Raw genomic sequence first — 20,725 nt, 5'->3', positions numbered from 1 at the left:
ATTTTATTTTATTTATATAATATAATGCATACAATAGGTTTTAGGGAAGAATTAGATTTGCACGTATCAGATAGGAACTCATCTGAGATGGCACAAAGGCAAAGGCACCCCTCCAGTAGGTTAATCTACCATTAATTACTTTGAAACAGTCAAGAAAAGGCTTTAAATAAAATTTCTTAAATATTGAATTTGATAAACTAATTGTATAGCTGCATTTCTGAAAAATGCAGATACCTGCTTGGCATAGATTAAAATACAAAGATGGAGAAAAACAGTAATACATAGTGCTATAACTGCATCAAATGGTCATATTTTTGTGAAAAACTTTGTGATTGTTTTCTTTTCGCAATTTACGACTGACTGAAAATGGCTGTAAAAGAGGTAAAAATAAATAAATAACACTAATGTATCATATGTTACAGAACATATTATACAATCTTTGATATTGTGCCAAAATATAAATAATAGCCTTACAACAGGAAAAAAAAAATGCATAGTATTTAATTTAAAAGATATTGGCAGAAAAGCAATACTGAAATCATAAAACTCTTTTTGCTTTCTAAGTGTTATTCTTATTGTTGTTGAAAAGGTCTCAGAAAATGATTAAAAAAAAAAGAAGCCACACACACCCCTTTTCCTCTGTGTATAATTGCCCCTGATTTCCCCTACTCATTCACTTGTGCTTTGACAATGTTATTTCTGGAAGAGATTTAAATGATTACATTTGCATCACAGGTGTGGCTCTCCTGCAGAGTGCTGGGTTCCAGATTCAAATTTCACTTCTTCGTTGTTACACTTTCAGTGCTTTGTAACATACCAAGTTGGCTACAACATCAATAGTTTTCAAATTACCCATTAGCATATTAAAATGTCAATAAACATTGCTTTTAACCGTAAAATCTTTGGTACTTGTCTTGTACAAACATTTTATTTAAATAAAACACAAAAATGTAAAATATTAAAAGTTATCTTGTTCAATTAACTACAGGGAGTAGTGCTACAAATGCACAAATACATTAAAACACCATCATTAAACTTCTACAACCTAGTTGTAAACTTATTAGGGATCACATTTGGATCAGCTGCTTCTCCTGTACTATAGCGCTCCCCTCTGTGACACTCCAAGTAAGGACCCCAGTCTTCTGTGGGTGAACAGGCTGCTTTGATACGCTGAATGACAAAAGTTAAAGTTTAGAATTAAAGTGCATGACTTAAAAGGCAACAAACCACTGACATGCATATACACCCCACCCCTCGGATAAAACCTGAACATTCTGCTTTACCTGCCAGGGGCTTCCACTAGCTTTGTACACGTTCCAGACTGCAAGAATAGGGATCCAAATGAGGCAAAATGCAGTCATACACCAGCCCAGAGCAAGGCCCCAATCTGGATATTCAACTGAGCCATATGTGGGGGATGTAAAAGTATACAAGGACCATACAAGGACAATCTGGTTTAGAAAAAAAGAAGAAAAAAAAACATCAGATATAATGATCACTTATAATTATTATATAGTTTAAAAAGTATGTACATACAGAAAGAACCACTGGGGTGATAAAAAACCAGCAAGCTCTCCACCATAACCAGAAGAGGGTGCTCTTACTCCCAATCATCATCTCGATATCTTTGATGAACCGATTACCACCTGAAAATAGTCATGCATTTTAGTAAAGAACAGAACAATAATTGGAGACAGGCAGCACATAAATGTCATTAGATATTGCTAATATATGCTCACCATACAAGATGGAAAGACCCAAGACCTCTAATAATCCAGCGACCAGGAGAATCCATCCAGCACAGAAGGTGTCAATTAAATTCACCCAATAAATTCCTGCCTATCAAAACGAAGCACTTTTAAATCTACTGTACAGCAATGTAATGCATTTTTATCATCGTAAATGTAGATCTCAGAGTAAATCTATACTTGTAATGGTTTGCCTACCCCTGTGACACATGGCAAGCCGTGCAAAAAAAGAAGAATGCAAACTGTGGTGGTAATAATTCCTCGCTTGGACTTCAAAAGCTTGGGATAGGCATCTTGGAGGCAGGTGGTGATAACCTCTGTAGACAAATCATGATTAAGATCAAGACAAATGAGAGTACTTTCTTACTTTACTACAGTACATCTGCTTTTCTTTACCTATTCCTGCAAACTGGGAGTCCAAGCCAAGGGTTATAAGCATGAAAAAGAACAGGATTGACCACAGGGGTGAAATGGGCAGCTTAGAAAGAGCATCAGGGTATGCAATAAAGGCCAATCCAAAACCTAAAACACAAACTGGTGCTTAGCTTAATAACACAATAAGGAGTACATCATGCTAATGTTTGTTTAAGTTACACATTTTATTGCTTTTTGTTTTAAAATAAGTCTTAAATGCAAATTAAAAATTTCAGATCTTACCAGCATCTGCAACTTCTGACACTGGTTTCTGATAGACATGTGCCATGTGTCCAAGGATAGAAAAGATCGCAAAGCCAGCGAATACACTGGTGCCACAGTTTGTGATGCACACTATAATGGAGTCTTGATAGGAGTTGTTGTAAAACTTGTTGTAAGAGGACAGAGTCATCAAACCACCCCATGCAACGGAGAGAGAAAAGAAGATCTGGGTAGCTGCATCCTTCCAAACCTATGGTGAAAACGGGCTACATTAGCTGTCTGAAATCAGTACATTCCCGTGATTATGAACCGTAAGGTTAGACGGTTGGACTTCGTTTTTGACGGACCTCAGAATCAGCCAGTTTGGTGAGGTTTGACTTTGAACCGATGTAGAACTCAATGCCATCTTTTGCTCCCTCCAGAGTCACACCACGAATCAGCAGGATAAAAAGAACGACGTATGGGAAAGTAGCTGTGAAATACACAACCTGAAATGCACCATTTATCATGTTAAATTGAACGCAAAATGCATTCCCCTTGCTGCCTCAACACAACTTACTGTACAGATGCAATTTAATGTTACTGAGGTGAAACACCCACCTTCCCAGAGGACTTTATGCCTTTGAAGAGAGCTGCTCCGACTAGTATCCAGGCAAGCAGCAGGCACAGGGCAAGGTGCCAAACCACCGGCCCGGTCTCATTCATGCTGCTAGTGCGCTGAAGAGCCACCTCACTGTGGACAAGTCGGTCACAAGAGGTCAAATATAAAAAATAAGTAAATAAATAAAAAAGTAAATTGGAGACCGTGACATTACCATTTTACAGTTTAGGGGTGGAATGACTTATGTCTTGTGCTCATATATATATATATATATATATAAGAATAGATAGATATGCACCAAATCAGCACCCCACCCAAGCTTTCCATTTAACAAAACGCTTCAGAACAGGAAAGAAACTACACTCTACAAATTTGTAATGCTGTGCAGATCACCCCCAAAACCTAACACAGTCCAAAACATTAGTCATGAATTATCCAGAGAAAGCAATCAAGAAAGAAAAGGGTGCTAACAAAGCTCAGTCTCACTGAGAATCTGTACAAAAACTAAATGTCAACTTACTCCCAGTATTTCTCGCTAGGGCTCTGGCCTGCTGTGGATGCATTCTGGCAGGTTTGAGTCTCAGAAGTCACATTCAGTGCTGCAGCAGTAATGTAAGTCATTGAAACATATTGTCCAAATCATTTACTGCAGTATTATTCTGTATCTTGATAAATACTTTAAACATATACAGTAAAATTGTAGATAGAGCTATAAAGTAGTCATAGTTCTTTAGTTATACAGTAGCTTAAACTCTTGTTTTAAGCACAGAGCTGCAACAAGGTTGAAATTTTCTTTACAGTATTAAGTGTGAAAGACAAGTTTCCCTTACAAGCCAGTTCATCTAGAAAAATGCAAATACTTTTATTATTAAATTTAAAATTAAATGTAAAAATTAATTATTAAAGAATAAAGTCATGGTATGTCGGACACAGAAACATGGTCCTCTTTGAAAAAGAAATGGTCTAACGAACCTGTTGAGTTGCAGTCCATCGCACTCCAAGGGAGAGGATATTGAAAAGATGCAAAAAGGTAGTAGATACTATAAGCAATGATTACATTATAGTAGATAGCCACAAAAGTGCTAACCAGCATCATTGTGATGCCAACACCTACAGAGAGAGAGAAAAAAACACCACTTTAAGATGTTTAAAGTACAAGTCAAACATTTGAATAAATTCACTTAAGTGTGTACTGGATTTGACCATGTTGGATTTTTTTTTTTTTTTTTTTTGTGTATTCACAAACAGTGTAAAAGGTCCTGAGGGCAAATGTAATTATGCAATCTGCATGTTAACCATTTGAGGAGTATTTGTCTCAAGAATGGTTTAAACACATTTATGAATTTATTTAAATAAAAACACATTTTTAAAAAAATTCCTGGAGGCATTTACCACATTGGTGGACCTTAAACTGTAGCAAAAATCCATTTGAATCCACAGTGAATTCTTAAACTCCTCAGCAGCTTTCAGATCGACCAATTTTAAGATTGAATTCAGAGTCACCTTGCAGTATAGGCACGGCTTTCCACACATTGATGGGGCCTTGGCTGCAAAACTGTCCAAAAGAGCTCTCCATGAAGAACATAGGAAGGCCAGCAACAGCCAGCATGATAGTGTAGGGGATGAGGAAGGCCCCTTGAATTGTTGGAAAGATGCAGTATTTAAAACAGTGAGAGAAAAAAAATAATTATAAAAGTTAAATATATTGCCCTATTTTCTGATCTAGTTTTCTATTATACAGTATGAATAAGACATTAATTCAACATACTGTACACTATGAGAACTCATAATAAGTCATCTCACTGTACCTCCCCCATGTTTGTAAGCCAAGTAAGGAAATCTCCACACATTTCCAAGACCAACAGCATAGCCGATCATAGACAGCATGTATTCTCTTTTACTGCTCCAGTTTCCCCTTTCAGTGTTTTCATCAGCTTTCCCAACATGAGAATCTTTCTCGTTAGATCCATTGTTATCCTGCAGAAAGTAGTAATAATAATAATAAACACTCATTATTAAATCACATCACGTCACTTTTTTTTCTTTCTTTTCATGGTTTTAACAAGGTTGGGAGGAGCACATCAGAATCTTAGCCTAATTAACACAGGTGGAGCGCACTCAAGTTAATCAACACCATGGTATAAATACAACTGACATGCCTCTATCTTTGACTGTTATTAGCATCTTCTCACTTTGAGTTCATACACTTCGACTTCAGAATCCGTCACTGGACTGCATGCCAAATATGCATTACGTACTTCAGCTAATTATATGTTAGTGTGTACTCATGAATAGCCTATTATCAATGTCAAAACATTCTAATACAGTAAATAAAAATTGATGTAAACAATTGTTACCTGCTCAGCTGCAACTGAGTTTCTGAATAGTACTCCTGAAATGTTGCTCAAGTTGTATTTCCTCATTCTTCAGCACAGTCTCAAGAGCGGCAGGTGAAGTGATGGACAGAGTGCTCCTAAAGAAAAACTGTACATGGTACTTTTTATAGTTCACATACACCCCTCCCCACACAGTTTCAACATGACGACAAAATATCATTTGTAATGTTCATACTGTACACCTCACAGTCACTGATCACAATCTCAGTTTGCATTTACGTTGACTCTGTTGGAAATCTCAAATTATAATTTATTATTTTAGCTTGATTTAGTAAACGTTTCTATGTCTAACATAGTATGCATCTATGGTATAAGACAGTGTGTAGTGTCTTTCTTTTTTTTTTCTTTAATAATAGAAAGAAATGGTCTAATCTAGTAATCACCAGGTATCCATCATCTGATCATTATTACTAATCATGGCAAACAAAGGCCACTGATAAACTACTCTTACTCAAGAGGGGCCTTCACAGTCATTCACATGAAGATCACTTGTTTATGATTCAGCAAAGAAAAACTAAAAGTAAAACATGAGGTTCAGATATGTGTATGACTTTTATTTTCCCAGTGAGATCAGTTCCATGACCTTTTATCATTTAGGTGAGGCAGGGCTATTTAAGGAATGTCAGAGACCCAATATCCAGTTAACCAAAACTGGCTTAATTATAAAAATGTATTATATAAAGTTCAAATTATAATGTGGTTTTACAGAATGATAGGTATTATATAGTTCAGTTCCATAAAAAAACAATAGTAAAACTCTGGGAATGTTTTATTGTCTTTTTATTGTGTGGCAATCATCAAATATATTATAAGAAAATGAAGCAGTAATATTTATCAAGACACAAGAAAAGATTCTGGGATTTAAATGACTCCACTTCCCTGTTTTTTGTCTCCCATGTGTGTCCAAGTGCAGATTCCTAACCACTGTTGACATTCCACAGACCCTCAGTGACTGGACAATGAGGGATGGAGAGCAAACATGAATCTTTTTATCAAGCCTGACAAGAGAGCACAACCTTAAAATAATCAGGCAACTTATTAACTCCAAACCCTCAGCTTTTGTTCTGGTATAAAAATCTCACTACCTGCATTTAAGCCTTATAAATCACTCTCATCATGTTAAGTGCCAAATTACAGTATGGTCTGCCGACACACATGAACCATTTGTCAGAAACCGGTGATGTGGTGTTTACCGCAGTCTGATATTATTGCCCAGAAGTGTTTTGGCTGTCATTAAAGTGCTTGCCGGGTAATTACAGGTAAATCAACAGTAGCCCCTCAAAATCAGTGTCTGTTTCAGAGGAAAGGGTTTAAATAAATGAAAAGACATTGAACAGGATTAAGCACCTATAAAAAATCTTGACAGATGTGGTGTGATTTTAAATGTTTAGGGAGCCACGTGAGTTCAATCTCAGATAAAATGGTCATTCTTTTAAACTTTATATTGAGTTTACTATCGCTAACAATACATTGGGTGTCAAAGTGAGACAGCGCCTTGCTGACGAGTTTCCAACACGTAATGTTCTTGTGACTTAGGTTTAAAAAAAAAGTTATACTCTAAAAATAATCTGCATTCAGGGTGTTGGCATCCAGGGTTTTATGAAAGAATTCTTTCAAATGAAGACACTTGTAAAAGTGAGTCATCCGAATTCACAACTTTCAAACTGTTGCAGGATGAAATACTCCCAACACACTTACTAAAGTCACAATATGATGTCATAGCCTTATATATATATATATATATATATATATATATAAACCAGGACCATTAAGGTCAAAACATGTTCTCAAATCTGTGTAATGTGAAAAAATTGCCAGAGACGTGTCAACATATAATTACGATTTCATAGAAATAACTTGATATTAAGTAATGATTAAGAAACTTATTGTTGACTTAGGGGTAACTTTAGACATTGTTTGATTCTGATATCATACTACACAAAGTAAATTAGCTGCTTGTTTTCTGTGACTTCTTTTAATAGAAATATGGTTTTACATTAATCTCTCTTTACTGTATTTTCTATGTATGCATTAGCAAGAGCCAATTTAGATATAAAGATATGAATGTCGTTACAGAGGACTAGAGAAACAGGATTTGTCTGGATGTTTTAATTAATACATCAAAATATTAGCTTTATTGAGTTACACCAAAGGTCCACAGGCATGTTTAAACACCAGAACCTCAGTCATTTTTATAACACATGCAATACATTTGTTCTTAAAACACAACCATTCAAAGTTTTTCTTCCCCTCTTTCAGATGTGAATGGAAGATGGGTTTTCTTTCATTTTCTTGCGACGATATCATATCGGACAGGGCATTATACAAGTTAGATGGATGTAGTCAAGTAAGCTCTTTCTGTTCTCCATTCAGTTCTTCTGTCTCACATGAAGCATAAATACTCACAGCATTGTTCAAACTTCTTTCCTGAAGAAACATGAATCCACAAACCTAAAGTAAATCAAATGTGCATCAAACAAATAGCAAAACTGCAATGTTGACTTTAGCACTGCCAATAGTGTCATCCAACTGACAGACAAGCACACAAACATAGACTAAGAGCACAGAAAAGCATACTAAAATTGCTATGTGGCTTTTGAGGAAAAAAAAAAAAAACTAGCTTCACATACCTTAACAGAGGATCTCCATTTCCTATCTAAATCTCTCAATATCCTTTCCCCCCATTCCTGTATTTGTACTTCTCTCTAAAGTCCACAGGAAATTATATTCCTCTCATACAACACCCCAAGGCACTATAAATTTCCCTACAATAAAAATCAATGCAAAGTCATGCCACTCTGATATAATAATGTTGGAGGGAAACAAAAGAGCCCCCTGCTGATTGGTCCCTGCCATTACACAGCGATATCAGAAGCCAGAGGAAGACACAGGGCAGCTTCAGAGGGCATGTCTCCAATACTGATCTCATTTCCTTCCAGCCTCAAGACTCGCAGTTTGGAGAAGTTCATAGCATCAAGCACACTGCAGAAACTGCCCAGTGTAAACTCTGAAACAAATGGAAAACAAGTTTTATATGCAATTTCAACATTCCAGGAATGGGAACAGTCATTGGATGAAAATAGTTAAGATAGTTTCACTAAATTACACTGGAAGAAATAATTTTCTTAATAAAAAATAAATAAATAACATAATTCTTAAACAAGATTCATTTACAAGCAAAATGAGTGAAAAGTGAATGTCAAAATATAAGATTTTAAATATTCATTTTATATTTATTGTTTGTAATCATTAAATCTCACTACATGTTATTTAAAAAAAAAATGGAAATCTATAAAACTGTTGTGCAAAACAGCAAAAAGAATGTTGGGAGAGTAGGAAAATTAACATTTAAAATGAATTGCCTAATTAAAGAAATTATGTTTTGCAATTTTACATTGCTGATTACATACATCACTTTTATATTACACATTTTTTTAACTTTTTCTTTTTTTAAATACCTTTATTAAATAAAAATTATTGTTAAAATTTTTATTTTTAATGATGTTTAGACACACACACACACACACACACACACACACACACACACACACACACACACACACATATATATATATATATATATATATATATAAATTTTTATGTCAGTTATTCCATTCATGGACTATGATTATATTTCAATGGAAATTTTTCATTATAACAAATAAGGCTGAAATTATTACTTCATAAGTAAATTGAAAAAATAAACTTATGATAGCATATACACTAGTGTTGAAAAAAATCTGTGGAAGTGCTGTACCTTTAATCTGATTGGCCTGCAGATAAAGATGTTGCAGATTAGTACTAACAACAGGAATGCTCTCCAACTTGTTGAAGGACAAATCCAGCTCCACCAGACCGCTGTTGTTAAAGGTGTTTTGAGGGATGCCTTTGTTTGTGAGCTCATTGTGAGAAATACGGACATACTGCAGGTTGGTGAACTGGCTGAGGAAGTTCTCTGGAAGTGCTTCGATGGAGTTGGACTCTAGGTAGAGCTGGTGGAGCATCTCAGGGAGACCATTAGGAACCTTCTTGAGCTGGTTACCGCTCACATCCAGCAGAATTAACGATTTCAGACCTTTCAGGCCACTGATATCCTGCAGACCGTTGTTCTGGAGCAAAAGTATGGTCAAATTCTCCATGCCCTCAAAAGCGTTGGGGGGCAACTTGGTGATTTTATTGTGATTGAGACGAAGGTCATGTAGTGAGCGAGGCAGGTTGGACGGCACCTCGGTTAGGTTGTTGTTGTTCAGGTACAGACGATCCAAGTTCACCAGTTTGGCAAACGCTTGCTTGCCCACTGAGTTAATGCGATTCTCATGCAAAAAAACCCACACAAGTCTGGTGGCATTTCCAAAAGCATCATCTGGGACAGAGGTGATCTGATTGTGTTGCAGGTACACATACTTCATCCGGGATGGGATGTAAGGCATTTGTTTCATGTTGCGGTTGTCGCAGTACATGGCAGCTGGGAATGTTGGAGGACAGTCGCACTCCTCGGGACATTCTCCTCCAGTGTTGTCGGCCTGCAGAGAGGCATATCCACGGCTGTGAAGGGAAGAAAGCCACTGGAAAGGATCTCCGTCCTGAGCCAGCGAGAACTTCAGGAGTCCCAACAGCAGAAGAGCGATTAGCCGCATTGTCACTGGCAAGAGACTTGACAGCAGCAGACAGAAAGAACACTTTTTAAGATTTGTAGGATTAATTAAAAATGCGCAATTAGTGACTACCTTGCTGTAAAACCAGCCTTGGATAGACTGCTGGTCTTAGCTGGTTTGAGCTGGTTTAGCTGCCCACTCAGCCCATATAAACTTACACCGTCTGGTTTAACCAGATACCCTAAGCTATCTTTTTTGCTACAGCTTTTTCCAGCAAAGTCTGGCTGCTTTTTCTGCCTAGTTAAACAGCAAACAGCCTCCCCAGACTGGGAAACCAGCGAAATTAGCTAAGACAAACCATCTTTAACTGGTTTAAGCATTTTTTTTCTCTTTTTCTAGCTGGCCTGGGTGACTAGCTGGTTACATGACAAGTGCCCTGAATCCATCTGTAACCATAGCAGATCAGATCAGGCTGAAGAACCAACATCAGTTTTGATTGCTTAAAAACGGTTTTGCAACAGGGAAAGGTGCAGGAACACCAAAAATGTAATTATAGATAAAAAACTAAATACTGAAATTATTGTAGATCAGGCAAAAAGTTACTTGCATTATTAAAAATAATGGCTATTGTATAGAGATGAACAGGTCAGGTAGGAAACCCAGACATTTTATTTACCCATACAGTAAAAACAGCTTGAAAAACCATATTCCCACAAAATAGCAACACAACCTGTATTTAACTGTTAGCTTGTTCCACTTAGTACCAAATCCACAGTCTCCATTGATGCAGAAATGCAAAAATAAGACAAGAATAAATAAATAAATAATAAATCTTCCAAATAGGCAGTAGAAACAGCATCACACCTACCTGATCAGCAAAGGCTCTACCTTCTCTTTGTCTCACCGTGAGCCCTTGTAGCAAAATGAAGTGGCTTTGGCAAAGACTGCAAATACCCCTTCTCCCCTACAAGCTTTCCTTGCCTCCACCCTCCGAAGCCCCCTCTCAACCCCTGTCCAATTACAGAAGACTTGCCTTTCTCCATCCCAAGTCCATTTTTCATCTGAGTTGAGTGGCTGGTCTCGATCACTCCCAGCTGTGGAACATGTTAGGAACATCTGCGTCTGCATACATCAAGCTTTTCTCATTAGGGAGAATGCGGCCCTTACTGCAAGACTGACCAAACTATCAACAGTGCATGAGGGAGCTGTATACAACTCTACAGACTTACCTTCTTACCTCGAGCCACTCAAGAGGCACAGCAAACATGTTCCCTTCAGATTACAAAACAGACACACATTCAGCATTTTTTTTTTCAGATGCAGACTGTGTGACTCAAGTCATTTACCTGTAAGCAGTGGCAGATATTAAACAGTCTGTCATTTGATCTCTTGTGTGTTTCATATCTCCAGGCACTCATCCTGAGGAATGTCAGGTCCTCCATCTCCTGAGAGGCCTCTCTTTGTGGTCTTTGATGGCTGGTTGCAGCCAGCTGGTTTTTGGTAAGCAGATCTGTGGCATGCTAGAGGTGCTGGGCTTTGGCCTCGACACAAGACATAAAGCCAGACAGCTTCATGTTCTGACAACTGCAGGGCTGAATCACAAACACAGGCCTTGAGGGAGCCTCCGTTTTTATTTACTGCATGAAGGGCTGAAAACCCATAGGTGTGGATGGGTAGTAATGGGAAATGTGTGCATGCCTTGGCACCTTTGTGTAGCATGCTTGCTTTTATGATTAAAAAATAAAATTGTAGTCAGCCTTCCGAGTTGAACTTAAAGTAACTAATCAGTTTCACCAATAAGGGATTACATTAAATATTAATACTAAATTGCAATTTCACCATTACAAACGGAAACCATTACACCATTATAAATGGAAAATACACACACACACACACACACACACACACACACACACATATATATATATATATATATGACATGCAAGTTTAATTAAAGTATGTTTTAGTTTACAGTAAATGCATGTCAGTACTTTTGAAACATGACTTTATATTTCAAAGTCTAAAATTATATAAAAAAAGATTACCTTAAGTCAATAAAACAATCCAACATTCAACTAATTGCATTTTATCTAAACATACTGTAAGTCACAATATATTTTAATTTAATTGCAATAAACATGCATTAAGTGTACAAATATATTAAGTGCTATTTTTTTCAGAAGAGTATCTCGGTCTATTTATGTAAATATCTTAACTTAGCCAGGTGATCTACTTACTAGACACACCTAGCATACTTTGAAAAAACTTGCTGGACAAGCTGGACATTTTATCATTACATGTGAAAGAATATTCAAGTTATATCGACTGAGACAGCATAAGAATTCCTCACTCCCCAGTACCTCTTCATACTGTTCACGATTTGAATGCATAGATGACTCGATCTTTATAACACAGTGTTTTCCATACTGTTGCTGCAAGTAGTCCGACTGTCTCTAGGAAAAACCTCAGGACCAGAACACACAGGGTCTGATCCCAGAGGGAGGTGAACTCAGCATCGGGAAGCACTTTACATTCCTGCCATCCCTGTCCCTGCTCCTGCTGATCTCTCTCCAGCCGTGACTTAGCCTCTTTGAACTTTAGAATGATATGTGATTTGTGTTTGCAGCACACAGAGGTCAGACAGCAGAGGTGACCTGAATCACTGCGAGACATGCTTTCTTAAGTAAATGAAGACTGATGCTATTAGCGATGAAGCAGAGCAAGTTATGCTTTGTCCATTCTATAAATGTTTGATTCCAATGTATGATTCTTATAGCTATATACAGCTCTAAGCCAAGAACGCTGTCATCAATTACTCACCCACATGTTGCAAAACTGCATGACTTCTTTTTCCTGTGGAAAATAATAAAAACAGAACATAAGAAACATTTAGAGATATTTAGGTAGTTTGTGTGTGTGTGTGTTTTCCAACTGGCTCATGATAAAAAAAAAATAATGCATACAGGTTTTAAAAGACAATTTAGGAAATGACTGAATTTTCGAGCAGTGCTAGAATTTATATTCTGAATACTAAATATTCTAAATACAAGCAACTAAATATTCTAAATACACTCAATTAAAAATATTTCCACACATTTTAGCATAATCTGCATGCACAAAAGATACAGCTAGACATTAACAGCACACCATAAATTATTCTGCATATAGATAATAATCCAGCTTTACATCACAATAATTTACACAATAATTTACCTTCATTCATTTGGTGTTTTCAGTAAAAATCATCTCCTTGGACATATAAGTGTTTGTTTTGATGAATTTACTATTTTCCGGCAGCTAGAATTCAGCAGAAATAAATTAACATGCCAAAGTACACTTTAATAACCCATGGCATTATTCAAACCATTATGATATTAGCCCATTCATTTATGGGGTCGTGGCCTAAGGGTTGGACTCCCATCTTCCCTGAACTCGCACAGTAGTGAAGATAGTTTGAGATATAGCGCCATCTAGACATCAGTGTAGGGAAAAGCATGTGGTTCTGCAGCCAAGATATGAGTCACATTCACAGATGATCTCAATAAGACATAACTGATCATATCCAATCATATAGACTGGATTTAATCAGCAGGCTTCACCAAAGCTTTCAAAGTAACATAAGCAGTATAGATGCATGAAAACAAGTTCTTGAGAGAAAAGAAAAACATTTGTTTTTCACAGGCAACACTGCATTAGCTCTGAAATGTAAGGAAACAGAAATACCCTGTAAACTGACCGTCACACCTGCTCTGTAACGTCTCCTCCAGCTCGCCTGTCCTGGGCCATTGGTTTGGCATGACTTTGCCACGGCAGTCTGCTAACCGCAAAACCTCCACAAAGACCTCTGTTATAACATGCCAAGGGAGAAACAGCTCACACGACTAGTGCATGCTTATGAAAACGCAAACACAAACCACACTGAACACATGTAAGCAGTGTTTTGACTTGTTCTAAGTGTACACAGAATTTATACTGACTGGAAACTGTGCGCAAACTTGTGAAGAAAGCACTGAGAACAGCGAGGAAGTACAAGAGAACATGAGTGTAAGGAATTATGGATGCATAACCCTACATTTTCTGAAGGAGATACAGAAACAGATTAATTTAACCCTACATAATTTAGCAACAAGTTTTGATTCCAGTGTTTCATTCTAAGCACTACAGTTATTTTTTTTCTTCAATTTTTTATTTTTTTTTTATTTTTTTTGCAGTCAAACTGCAAAGCCTGCTGGGTTACAAAGTAAGATTCCAAAAGCACTGGAAGGTTCTTCATTTCCTTCTGTTTAAATGGAAAAGAAATCTGGCAGCCAGTGGCAGTCTACAGTGTTTCAGGGAACAGAATAACATAAACACCCCTTCAAAAACACTCTAGCTCAAGCTCAAAGCAATACTTTTAGAGTTAAGTCAGTTTTATATATATAAAAAACAGAAAACTACATATCAAGCATTTAAAAGGAAGGTTAAAAAAAACTGAAGTAAAAATAAATTTTTTTACTACATTTATCAATGTTAAATGGCAACATTTTGGGGGTTGCAGTATGTTTGCATTAGGAAATACATATTTTACACATACATATATATATATGTACATAGTTACATTATCAATGTAAAGATGTTACATTGTGCTTTTTTAGTTTTCTTTATTCTATTTACATGTGAAAAGCTTAAATGTACTAAATGTAATTATTATTTTAAAAAAAAATGTAAATATTGAGTATAAAATAATAGCATTAAGAATAAAATAATGTCATCAAATGAAAACAGCCTTGCTTTTGTGATTGTTGTGGTTGAGTGCTAGGGGGCACTCTGACTTTTCAGACCTTCATAGACCAAAATATTGTCTCATCCCTGTGGAAGGGCTTTGATGTGTTGGGCTAAAGCTATCTTAACTAAACTACTCTCTCTCTCCCTCTTTTCTTCTCTCCTGCTCTCTCGCAGACTAACAGGGTCTGTTTGGCTCCCCAGGCCGCCTCCAGCTGTCTGAGTGTAACCATTGCTCTCTGTGCTAGATGTTCCAGAGCTGACTGCTGTGCAGGGCATGTCTGCAAAGAGAAAATATACTGCCTTCAAACATATTCCCCTTACTCACAGGCCCGATGATGTGATATTACAGTTCATCAGTCAGTGGTCTGGGGCTGTTTATGTAACAGTATATGGTTTGCATCAGCTTTAAAATATGATTCCACATCAGTTGTATATTATTTAAAAATCAAGCTTTGAACACATTAAAACAACAACAGGAGTTCTATCCATATCCATATGTGATGTGTATTAAACCAAAAGATATTAAATCTCCTCAGCATTGTCTATAAAGATTGCCCTTTCTATGCTGCAAGCACACACGTTTTTAACAAATGTTGTGCAGTGGTTAGACTCCAGCCATAAGCTTCAGAGACAAGTTGAAAAAAAGGAGTGAGAATAAGCTGTATGGAAGAAAAGGCCATCGCTGAGTGAGGAATGTTTCAGTAGCTGTGTAAAACTCTCCAGGTTGCTCCGTTTAAACGTCTACAGGGATAGTCTCTACAAGTCTACCGTTCAGAGGCTCTTCTAACTAAAATTGGCGGGTGAAAGGTATGCTCATTCCTCTGGCATATGTAGATGCATGTGTTTGCAATGTGACGAAAGAGAATTGAAGAAAATCAATGGAAAGTAGCATTTTTAAACCAGTTTAGCCTCTTGCATATTTAGCCACACTGTTTCTGACACTGAAATAGAGTTTATGTAGACATGAAGTTGTATTTGGCATATTATTAGATTTAAATAAGCAAGAATGCAAAAGCTCTGCTACTGTAATTTACAAAAAAGCCATTGCTTTTATATAACTTTATCTAAGTAATACTCGTTGAAGCTTTTATTAATGCTATGCTATTGTGAGTTGTTTAATTATAAACGCTTTTATCAAAGTTAAAGGCTTTAATATATACAGTATACAGTACATAAAGTTTCTGTTTCATTTAGGCAGGCGCACGAATGGATATAAGCACAATTTTCTTGTTACTCTCTGTGTGTGGGCTGACTTGGGCCTTCACGCTGGACTTGGACAATGGAGGTGTACCACTCTGGGTCAACCGTTTTTTGGGAGAGCCGAGTGTGTTTACTTTGAAAGATCGGATGGATCCCGGATGGTTTCGTGCGGTTAACACACAAAGTTGTCCTTTGGAGTGTGACTGCCCTATCCAGTGGCCAACAGCTCTTTATTGTGACAACAGGGGCCTTACCCAGCTTCCCTCTGGCCTTCCGTCCCACACACAGTACATGTTTCTCCAGGGGAATAATATAACTAGCCTTGGATCCAGACCGTTCGCCAATGCCACAAACTTGCGCTGGTTGATCTTGGATCGCAATCAGTTAGTGAGTGAGAAACTCGATAGTGTGTTCTCCAATCTCACGCACTTGGTAAATCTTTTCATAAATAATAATAACCTGACAAGGGTGCCAGTCGGACTGCCTAGTGGACTCAAGCAGCTGCGACTCGCATATAATCGCATCGAAAAGATTTCTAAAGGTGCTTTCCAAAATCTGGACAATTTAACATTACTTTTGTTACAAGGCAATCGTCTGACGACTATTGAAGAGGGCGACTTAAAAGGTATTCTTTGGTTTTTATATTTTTGAATTCATCATTCAGAAGATAAATCTAGAGATGCACTAATATGATATTAAATCAATATTTATTTTGAGATTTGCTAGAAATGAAACAATACTGATAAACACCAATTAATAAATAAATTAAATGAAATATAGCTGTAATATCTGATCTGATAACTGATATGAGGCCGATAGTTTGCATCTCTACATAAATTATAAGGAAGCATTAATAAAGTGAATCATTTCATAAACTCTACCCGTTACCTCTATCCATCATGTTCTTCACCAGGTCTTGGAGTCCTCAACCTCCTGGATCTTAGTCACAACCTCCTGGAGACTTTCCCCAAACATCTACCTCCATCTGTCCAGCAGCTTTACCTCTCCAACAACTCTCTGACTGGCATGACCCAAAACAGCCTTCATGGTTTTAATAGACTCCGTTATTTACGGCTCGGACACAACAAATTGAGGAATGAAGGGCTTGACCCTGGCGCATTTAACCTCACTTCTCTGGTTGAGCTGGATCTTTCTTATAATCAGCTGACAGAAATCCCTACCATTCCCATTACTCTTCAGTACCTCTACCTTGAGGTTAACCAAATCCAAGGTGAGTTGGTGTTGGCTTCTTGTTTTAAATAAACAAAGCACTGAGGTTTTTCCTTTAGCACTGCCCTGATGAGAAAGCAGCACTGATGAACTTCAGTGTGGCAGAGGAAAATGTTCAGTCCTTGAGTGCGTTTCATTTACGGTTTAATGACAGAATAACTGCAACACATGACACAAGACAGAGAACCCCACCACCACTTTCTTTTTATTCTTATGCTGATGTTACATTAACAAAACATTCAATAAATCGCTCTAACAGAACTTGGAGAGAATGTGACACTTAAATATTACTGCAGGTTTTCGAGACAAGATGTTTATAGTGGATATAAAGCACTGCTGACAGACTTCAGGAAACCAGGAATTGGTTTTGAACCAAAAAATAATTTGGTAAACTACACAGTTTCTTTATAATTTGGGAATTAGCATTATGTGAATTTGAATTGAATTGGCTACAGTGGAATTTTGGAATTTCATGTGGTTTTCAAGGATCTGTGGCAATTCTGCATTCTACAGTATTTTCAAATTCGAATCTAATTCAAATTCTTAGAACTAAATGTAAAATTAAACTGGAATTTAAGGAACATTTTAAATCCAAAAACAAATCCGTGATAAGCATGCCGTCATGGGCAGTGACTATTTTTGCGATCCTTCTCGCTTGTCTGCTAAAGTGTTGAATATCAGCCCAGAGCAGAAATGATTCTAAACACAAAACGGTGAGCTCGCCAAAAGCTTGAATAAGAACTGCTTGAATGTTTGTGTCCTGATTAACAGTCTTCCAGAACGAGGCCGTGTTCTCAGGCTGATCAAATGAAATAATCTCTGGCACAAAAGAATCAACATTCAGACCCGAATGGGCCAAGGGAAATGTGATGGAAAATGTGATAGAAACAAACTTCCCTTCCTCTCTTGGGTTTCTTTTCCCCCTTTCCCGTTCTTTAATGTGTTCGTCACAACATGTTTGCAGATAGACACATCCTGGAGATACAAAAGGTGACCAGAAAAAGTAGGTTAGCTGAAAGAGAAGGAGGGAGAAAAGAAAGAAGGAAGGTTTGAGAACATCTGCAAATACTCCAGAAAGAATCCACATGTGCTAAAAGCACGCTCTGTTCTCCCCCTCCTCCTCAGCAGCACGCTGAGCTCATTTACAAGAGACTTGCCTCTGGTGGACAGCAAAGACTTCAGCAGACATTCTTTATTTTCAGGCAGCGGTCATGATTCACTCTCTTTGAACCACACAACAAAACCTCATGCCATCAACAGCGGTTTACCAGTTCAAAATGAAGAGTAATATTCTAATCATTCACAAGAAACCACAATTGAAAATGATAAAACAGATAACTGGTATATTATAGCCTTGAAGTAGAGGTTAGAGAAAGGTTCTACAGCCTTTAAGAGCTACCTTCAGAAAACAACTGGAAAGAATGTAATAGAGAATGTATTGACTAGTGCCATTAAAATGATCCAGTCAGAGGGTGAAGACACTATATAGATCTCCAGAAAATATGATAAAACATATTATTATTATATTTTAGAGGAGTGAAAACAAGCTACAAAAATAGTTACACACCTTATGTGCTTTGCAAACACATATATTGATTATCTTTCAGTTTATGACTACTAAACTAAAAGCTACAGATACCTACTGTAGATTTATTCTACCATAACAAATCAAGCTGAAACAGATCTAAAGGGTTCTTCTTGAGTTTTCACTGAAGGTGCCAATGGCAGCGCACCTGTAACTTATTTGCACGGTGCTGTGAAGCAGCTCCTCCAGTTTACGAGGGCTGTCATTTGACTCTGGTGTGTGATCCTGTGAACGATTAATGTCTGCTGCAACTTCTCTGTAGCACACATTAATCGCTGAATATGGTGACCTCACAGTCTCGCAATCTCGATCTAGTAAACAGTGGAAGCAGTGACGCAGTACCAATGTTTCAAAACAGACAGACAGCTGGAAGTAACAGACAACTTAAATTTCTCAACTTGCTTAATGATGTAGCTTACTATGAAAGTCAAGTGAGACCAATTGAAAAATATGTCAAATAAAGTAAATAAATACCCTTCCTGGTGATGAAGATAATGTGTAATAGTAACAATGCCATACTGGTAAAAAAATATATAATAAATGGCTCTATGTTCTTCTACATTCTACTACCAGATGACTTTTGCTGTTGTGTCTTTCAGAGTTTAACGTGAGCAGCTTCTGCAGGACAGTTGGACCCACATCATTTTCACGTTTGAAGATTCTGAGGCTGGACGGTAATAAGTTGGAGTATCACAAGCTGCCTCCTGATTGGGTGTTCTGTCTACGTGTTCTCCAAAACATTTATATTTGATCTAATAGAAGCAGTTAATGTCTTAAGCCTCTCTATATTTTTAGGTTTTCTGAAAACTTTGAAATACAAGCATGCAAAGATATATTACAACATATATGCATATTTAGATTACATTAGAAAGCATGACAGCAGTAGAAAGCTGCTCAGTTTTCAAGGTGTTGGTGTTTTGAATAAGCATGCGGTCAATGGCTTTATACGGTTTTAATGAAACAGTATTTAATAACTCTGGATGTACTGTATATGAGCAGTCATTTTTATTTTGATGCGCAGTGCAAGTCTTGCGCCCTGTCATAGTCTTGACTTCACATGTTCTAAGTATAGATCAGAAGTATAGAAGTATAGATCTAAGTATATAATCAGAATTAATCTAACTCTTGAACTTGTGGATATACACTACAAGGTGCTTTCTTTGAAATAAATGAATATTGAGCATTTAGTGATACAATTCAGCAGCACAACTGTTTTCAATTCTGTTAATAATAAGAAATGCTTCTTGAGCATAAAATCATATGCAAATGATTTCTGAAGGATCTTGTGACAGGTGAAAATTTCTTAGTACACTGCAATACTATCTGCGCTGTCAAGAACACGGATTCTACTAAGGCTGAAAACGCTACAAAAATGATTACATCCTCTTTGTGAATTAATCAAAGAGCATAATCTTTAATCTATCGATCTTTGGACAGAAACATTCCATTGTGTGAAATAAAGAACAATCACAGGTCCCTCAGTGAGTATCCAGGAGCAAAATTAGTTTAGCCAAAACAAAAAATTCTCAAGCTAGAGAATGACATGCCTTGCTTTCTTTTGTTTCTTGTACAATGTTTCTCATTCAGTAAAATGGATATGGTTATCATATTTGGCTGCCTCAGGATTCTGTTATAATAACCCTATTTTCTGTCCTAACAATGACAATCAACAATATTTTGTCGGTGCTAGAAAATTCATTGGACCAAAATCCTGACCACGAGATACTGAAATAAGACAATTCACTAAAATTCCACATGGAGAACCACAAAAAGGATGCTGTTTGGAGAAGCAGTTAAGTGTTTTGCGAGTGCAAGAATGTGCAAACAAACACACTTTTTTGTTTTGCATTTGAGGCAGCATTTTTGCTTTCAGTGAGGACAGATGAAGTACTTATGACCCAGTAGACATAGAAGAGAGTGAAGTCAACCACAACATCTCCAGCACAAGAGCTCATTCTCACCAGTTCAGT

At 37.1% G+C, this 20,725-nt stretch overlaps 3 protein-coding genes across 4 annotated transcripts; 1 reads left to right on the top strand and 2 right to left on the bottom strand.

Moving 5' to 3' along the window:
• Positions 1-484: 484 nt before the first annotated feature.
• On the bottom strand, positions 485-5,423 carry LOC113111240 (sodium- and chloride-dependent neutral and basic amino acid transporter B(0+)-like). The gene is made up of 14 exons (XM_026275837.1): positions 5,343-5,423; positions 4,794-4,962; positions 4,489-4,620; positions 3,958-4,095; positions 3,506-3,584; positions 2,985-3,117; positions 2,732-2,872; positions 2,406-2,634; positions 2,145-2,270; positions 1,947-2,065; positions 1,740-1,839; positions 1,537-1,646; positions 1,284-1,451; positions 485-1,170 (listed from the first exon to the last, which is right to left on the bottom strand). The coding sequence occupies exons 1-14, from the start codon at positions 5,406-5,408 to the stop codon at positions 1,039-1,041; spliced, it is 1,842 nt and encodes a 613-aa protein (XP_026131622.1). The 5' UTR covers positions 5,409-5,423; the 3' UTR covers positions 485-1,038.
• Positions 5,424-7,475: 2,052 nt separating this feature from the next.
• On the bottom strand, positions 7,476-11,846 carry LOC113111239 (fibromodulin). Of its 2 annotated transcripts, XM_026275836.1 has the most exons (5): positions 11,323-11,846; positions 11,206-11,248; positions 10,845-11,098; positions 9,139-10,034; positions 7,476-8,388 (listed from the first exon to the last, which is right to left on the bottom strand). In XM_026275836.1, the coding sequence occupies exons 4-5, from the start codon at positions 10,016-10,018 to the stop codon at positions 8,237-8,239; spliced, it is 1,032 nt and encodes a 343-aa protein (XP_026131621.1). In that variant the 5' UTR covers positions 10,019-10,034; positions 10,845-11,098; positions 11,206-11,248; positions 11,323-11,846; the 3' UTR covers positions 7,476-8,236. The 2 variants fall into 2 exon arrangements, with proteins under 2 accessions (XP_026131621.1, XP_026131619.1); XM_026275834.1 differs by having other exon boundaries at positions 10,845-11,846.
• Positions 11,847-14,692: 2,846 nt separating this feature from the next.
• Positions 14,693-20,364, top strand: LOC113111238 (lumican-like). Its single transcript, XM_026275833.1, has 4 exons — positions 14,693-15,547; positions 15,935-16,565; positions 16,854-17,171; positions 19,355-20,364. The coding sequence occupies exons 2-4, from the start codon at positions 15,947-15,949 to the stop codon at positions 19,504-19,506; spliced, it is 1,089 nt and encodes a 362-aa protein (XP_026131618.1). The 5' UTR covers positions 14,693-15,547; positions 15,935-15,946; the 3' UTR covers positions 19,507-20,364.
• Positions 20,365-20,725: the final 361 nt, after the last annotated feature.

Source organism: Carassius auratus, chromosome 11 (genome assembly GCF_003368295.1).
Source record: "Carassius auratus strain Wakin chromosome 11, ASM336829v1, whole genome shotgun sequence".
Classification (NCBI taxonomy): Eukaryota; Metazoa; Chordata; class Actinopteri; order Cypriniformes; family Cyprinidae; genus Carassius; species Carassius auratus.
The sequence above is the reverse complement of the archived record's forward strand: the minus strand, read 5'-3'. Positions and strand labels throughout refer to the sequence as shown.

Excerpts from the sequence above, each read along its gene's own strand:
- LOC113111239 (XM_026275834.1), bottom strand. The coding sequence starts at position 10,018 with ATGCGGCTAATCGCTCTTCTGCTGTTGGGACTCCTGAAGTTCTCGCTG. Across the intron at positions 8,389-9,138 it reads GCAGGCCAATCAGATTAAAG|AGTTTACACTGGGCAGTTTC; the intron begins GTACAGCACTTC and ends CATTTGTTTCAG.
- LOC113111238 (XM_026275833.1), top strand. The coding sequence starts at position 15,947 with ATGGATATAAGCACAATTTTCTTGTTACTCTCTGTGTGTGGGCTGACT. Across the intron at positions 16,566-16,853 it reads TGAAGAGGGCGACTTAAAAG|GTCTTGGAGTCCTCAACCTC; the intron begins GTATTCTTTGGT and ends GTTCTTCACCAG. Across the intron at positions 17,172-19,354 it reads TGAGGTTAACCAAATCCAAG|AGTTTAACGTGAGCAGCTTC; the intron begins GTGAGTTGGTGT and ends TGTGTCTTTCAG.
- LOC113111240 (XM_026275837.1), bottom strand. The coding sequence starts at position 5,408 with ATGAGGAAATACAACTTGAGCAACATTTCAGGAGTACTATTCAGAAAC. Across the intron at positions 4,963-5,342 it reads ACTCAGTTGCAGCTGAGCAG|GATAACAATGGATCTAACGA; the intron begins GTAACAATTGTT and ends TACTTTCTGCAG. Across the intron at positions 3,118-3,505 it reads CCTAGCGAGAAATACTGGGA|TGAGGTGGCTCTTCAGCGCA; the intron begins GTAAGTTGACAT and ends ACTTGTCCACAG.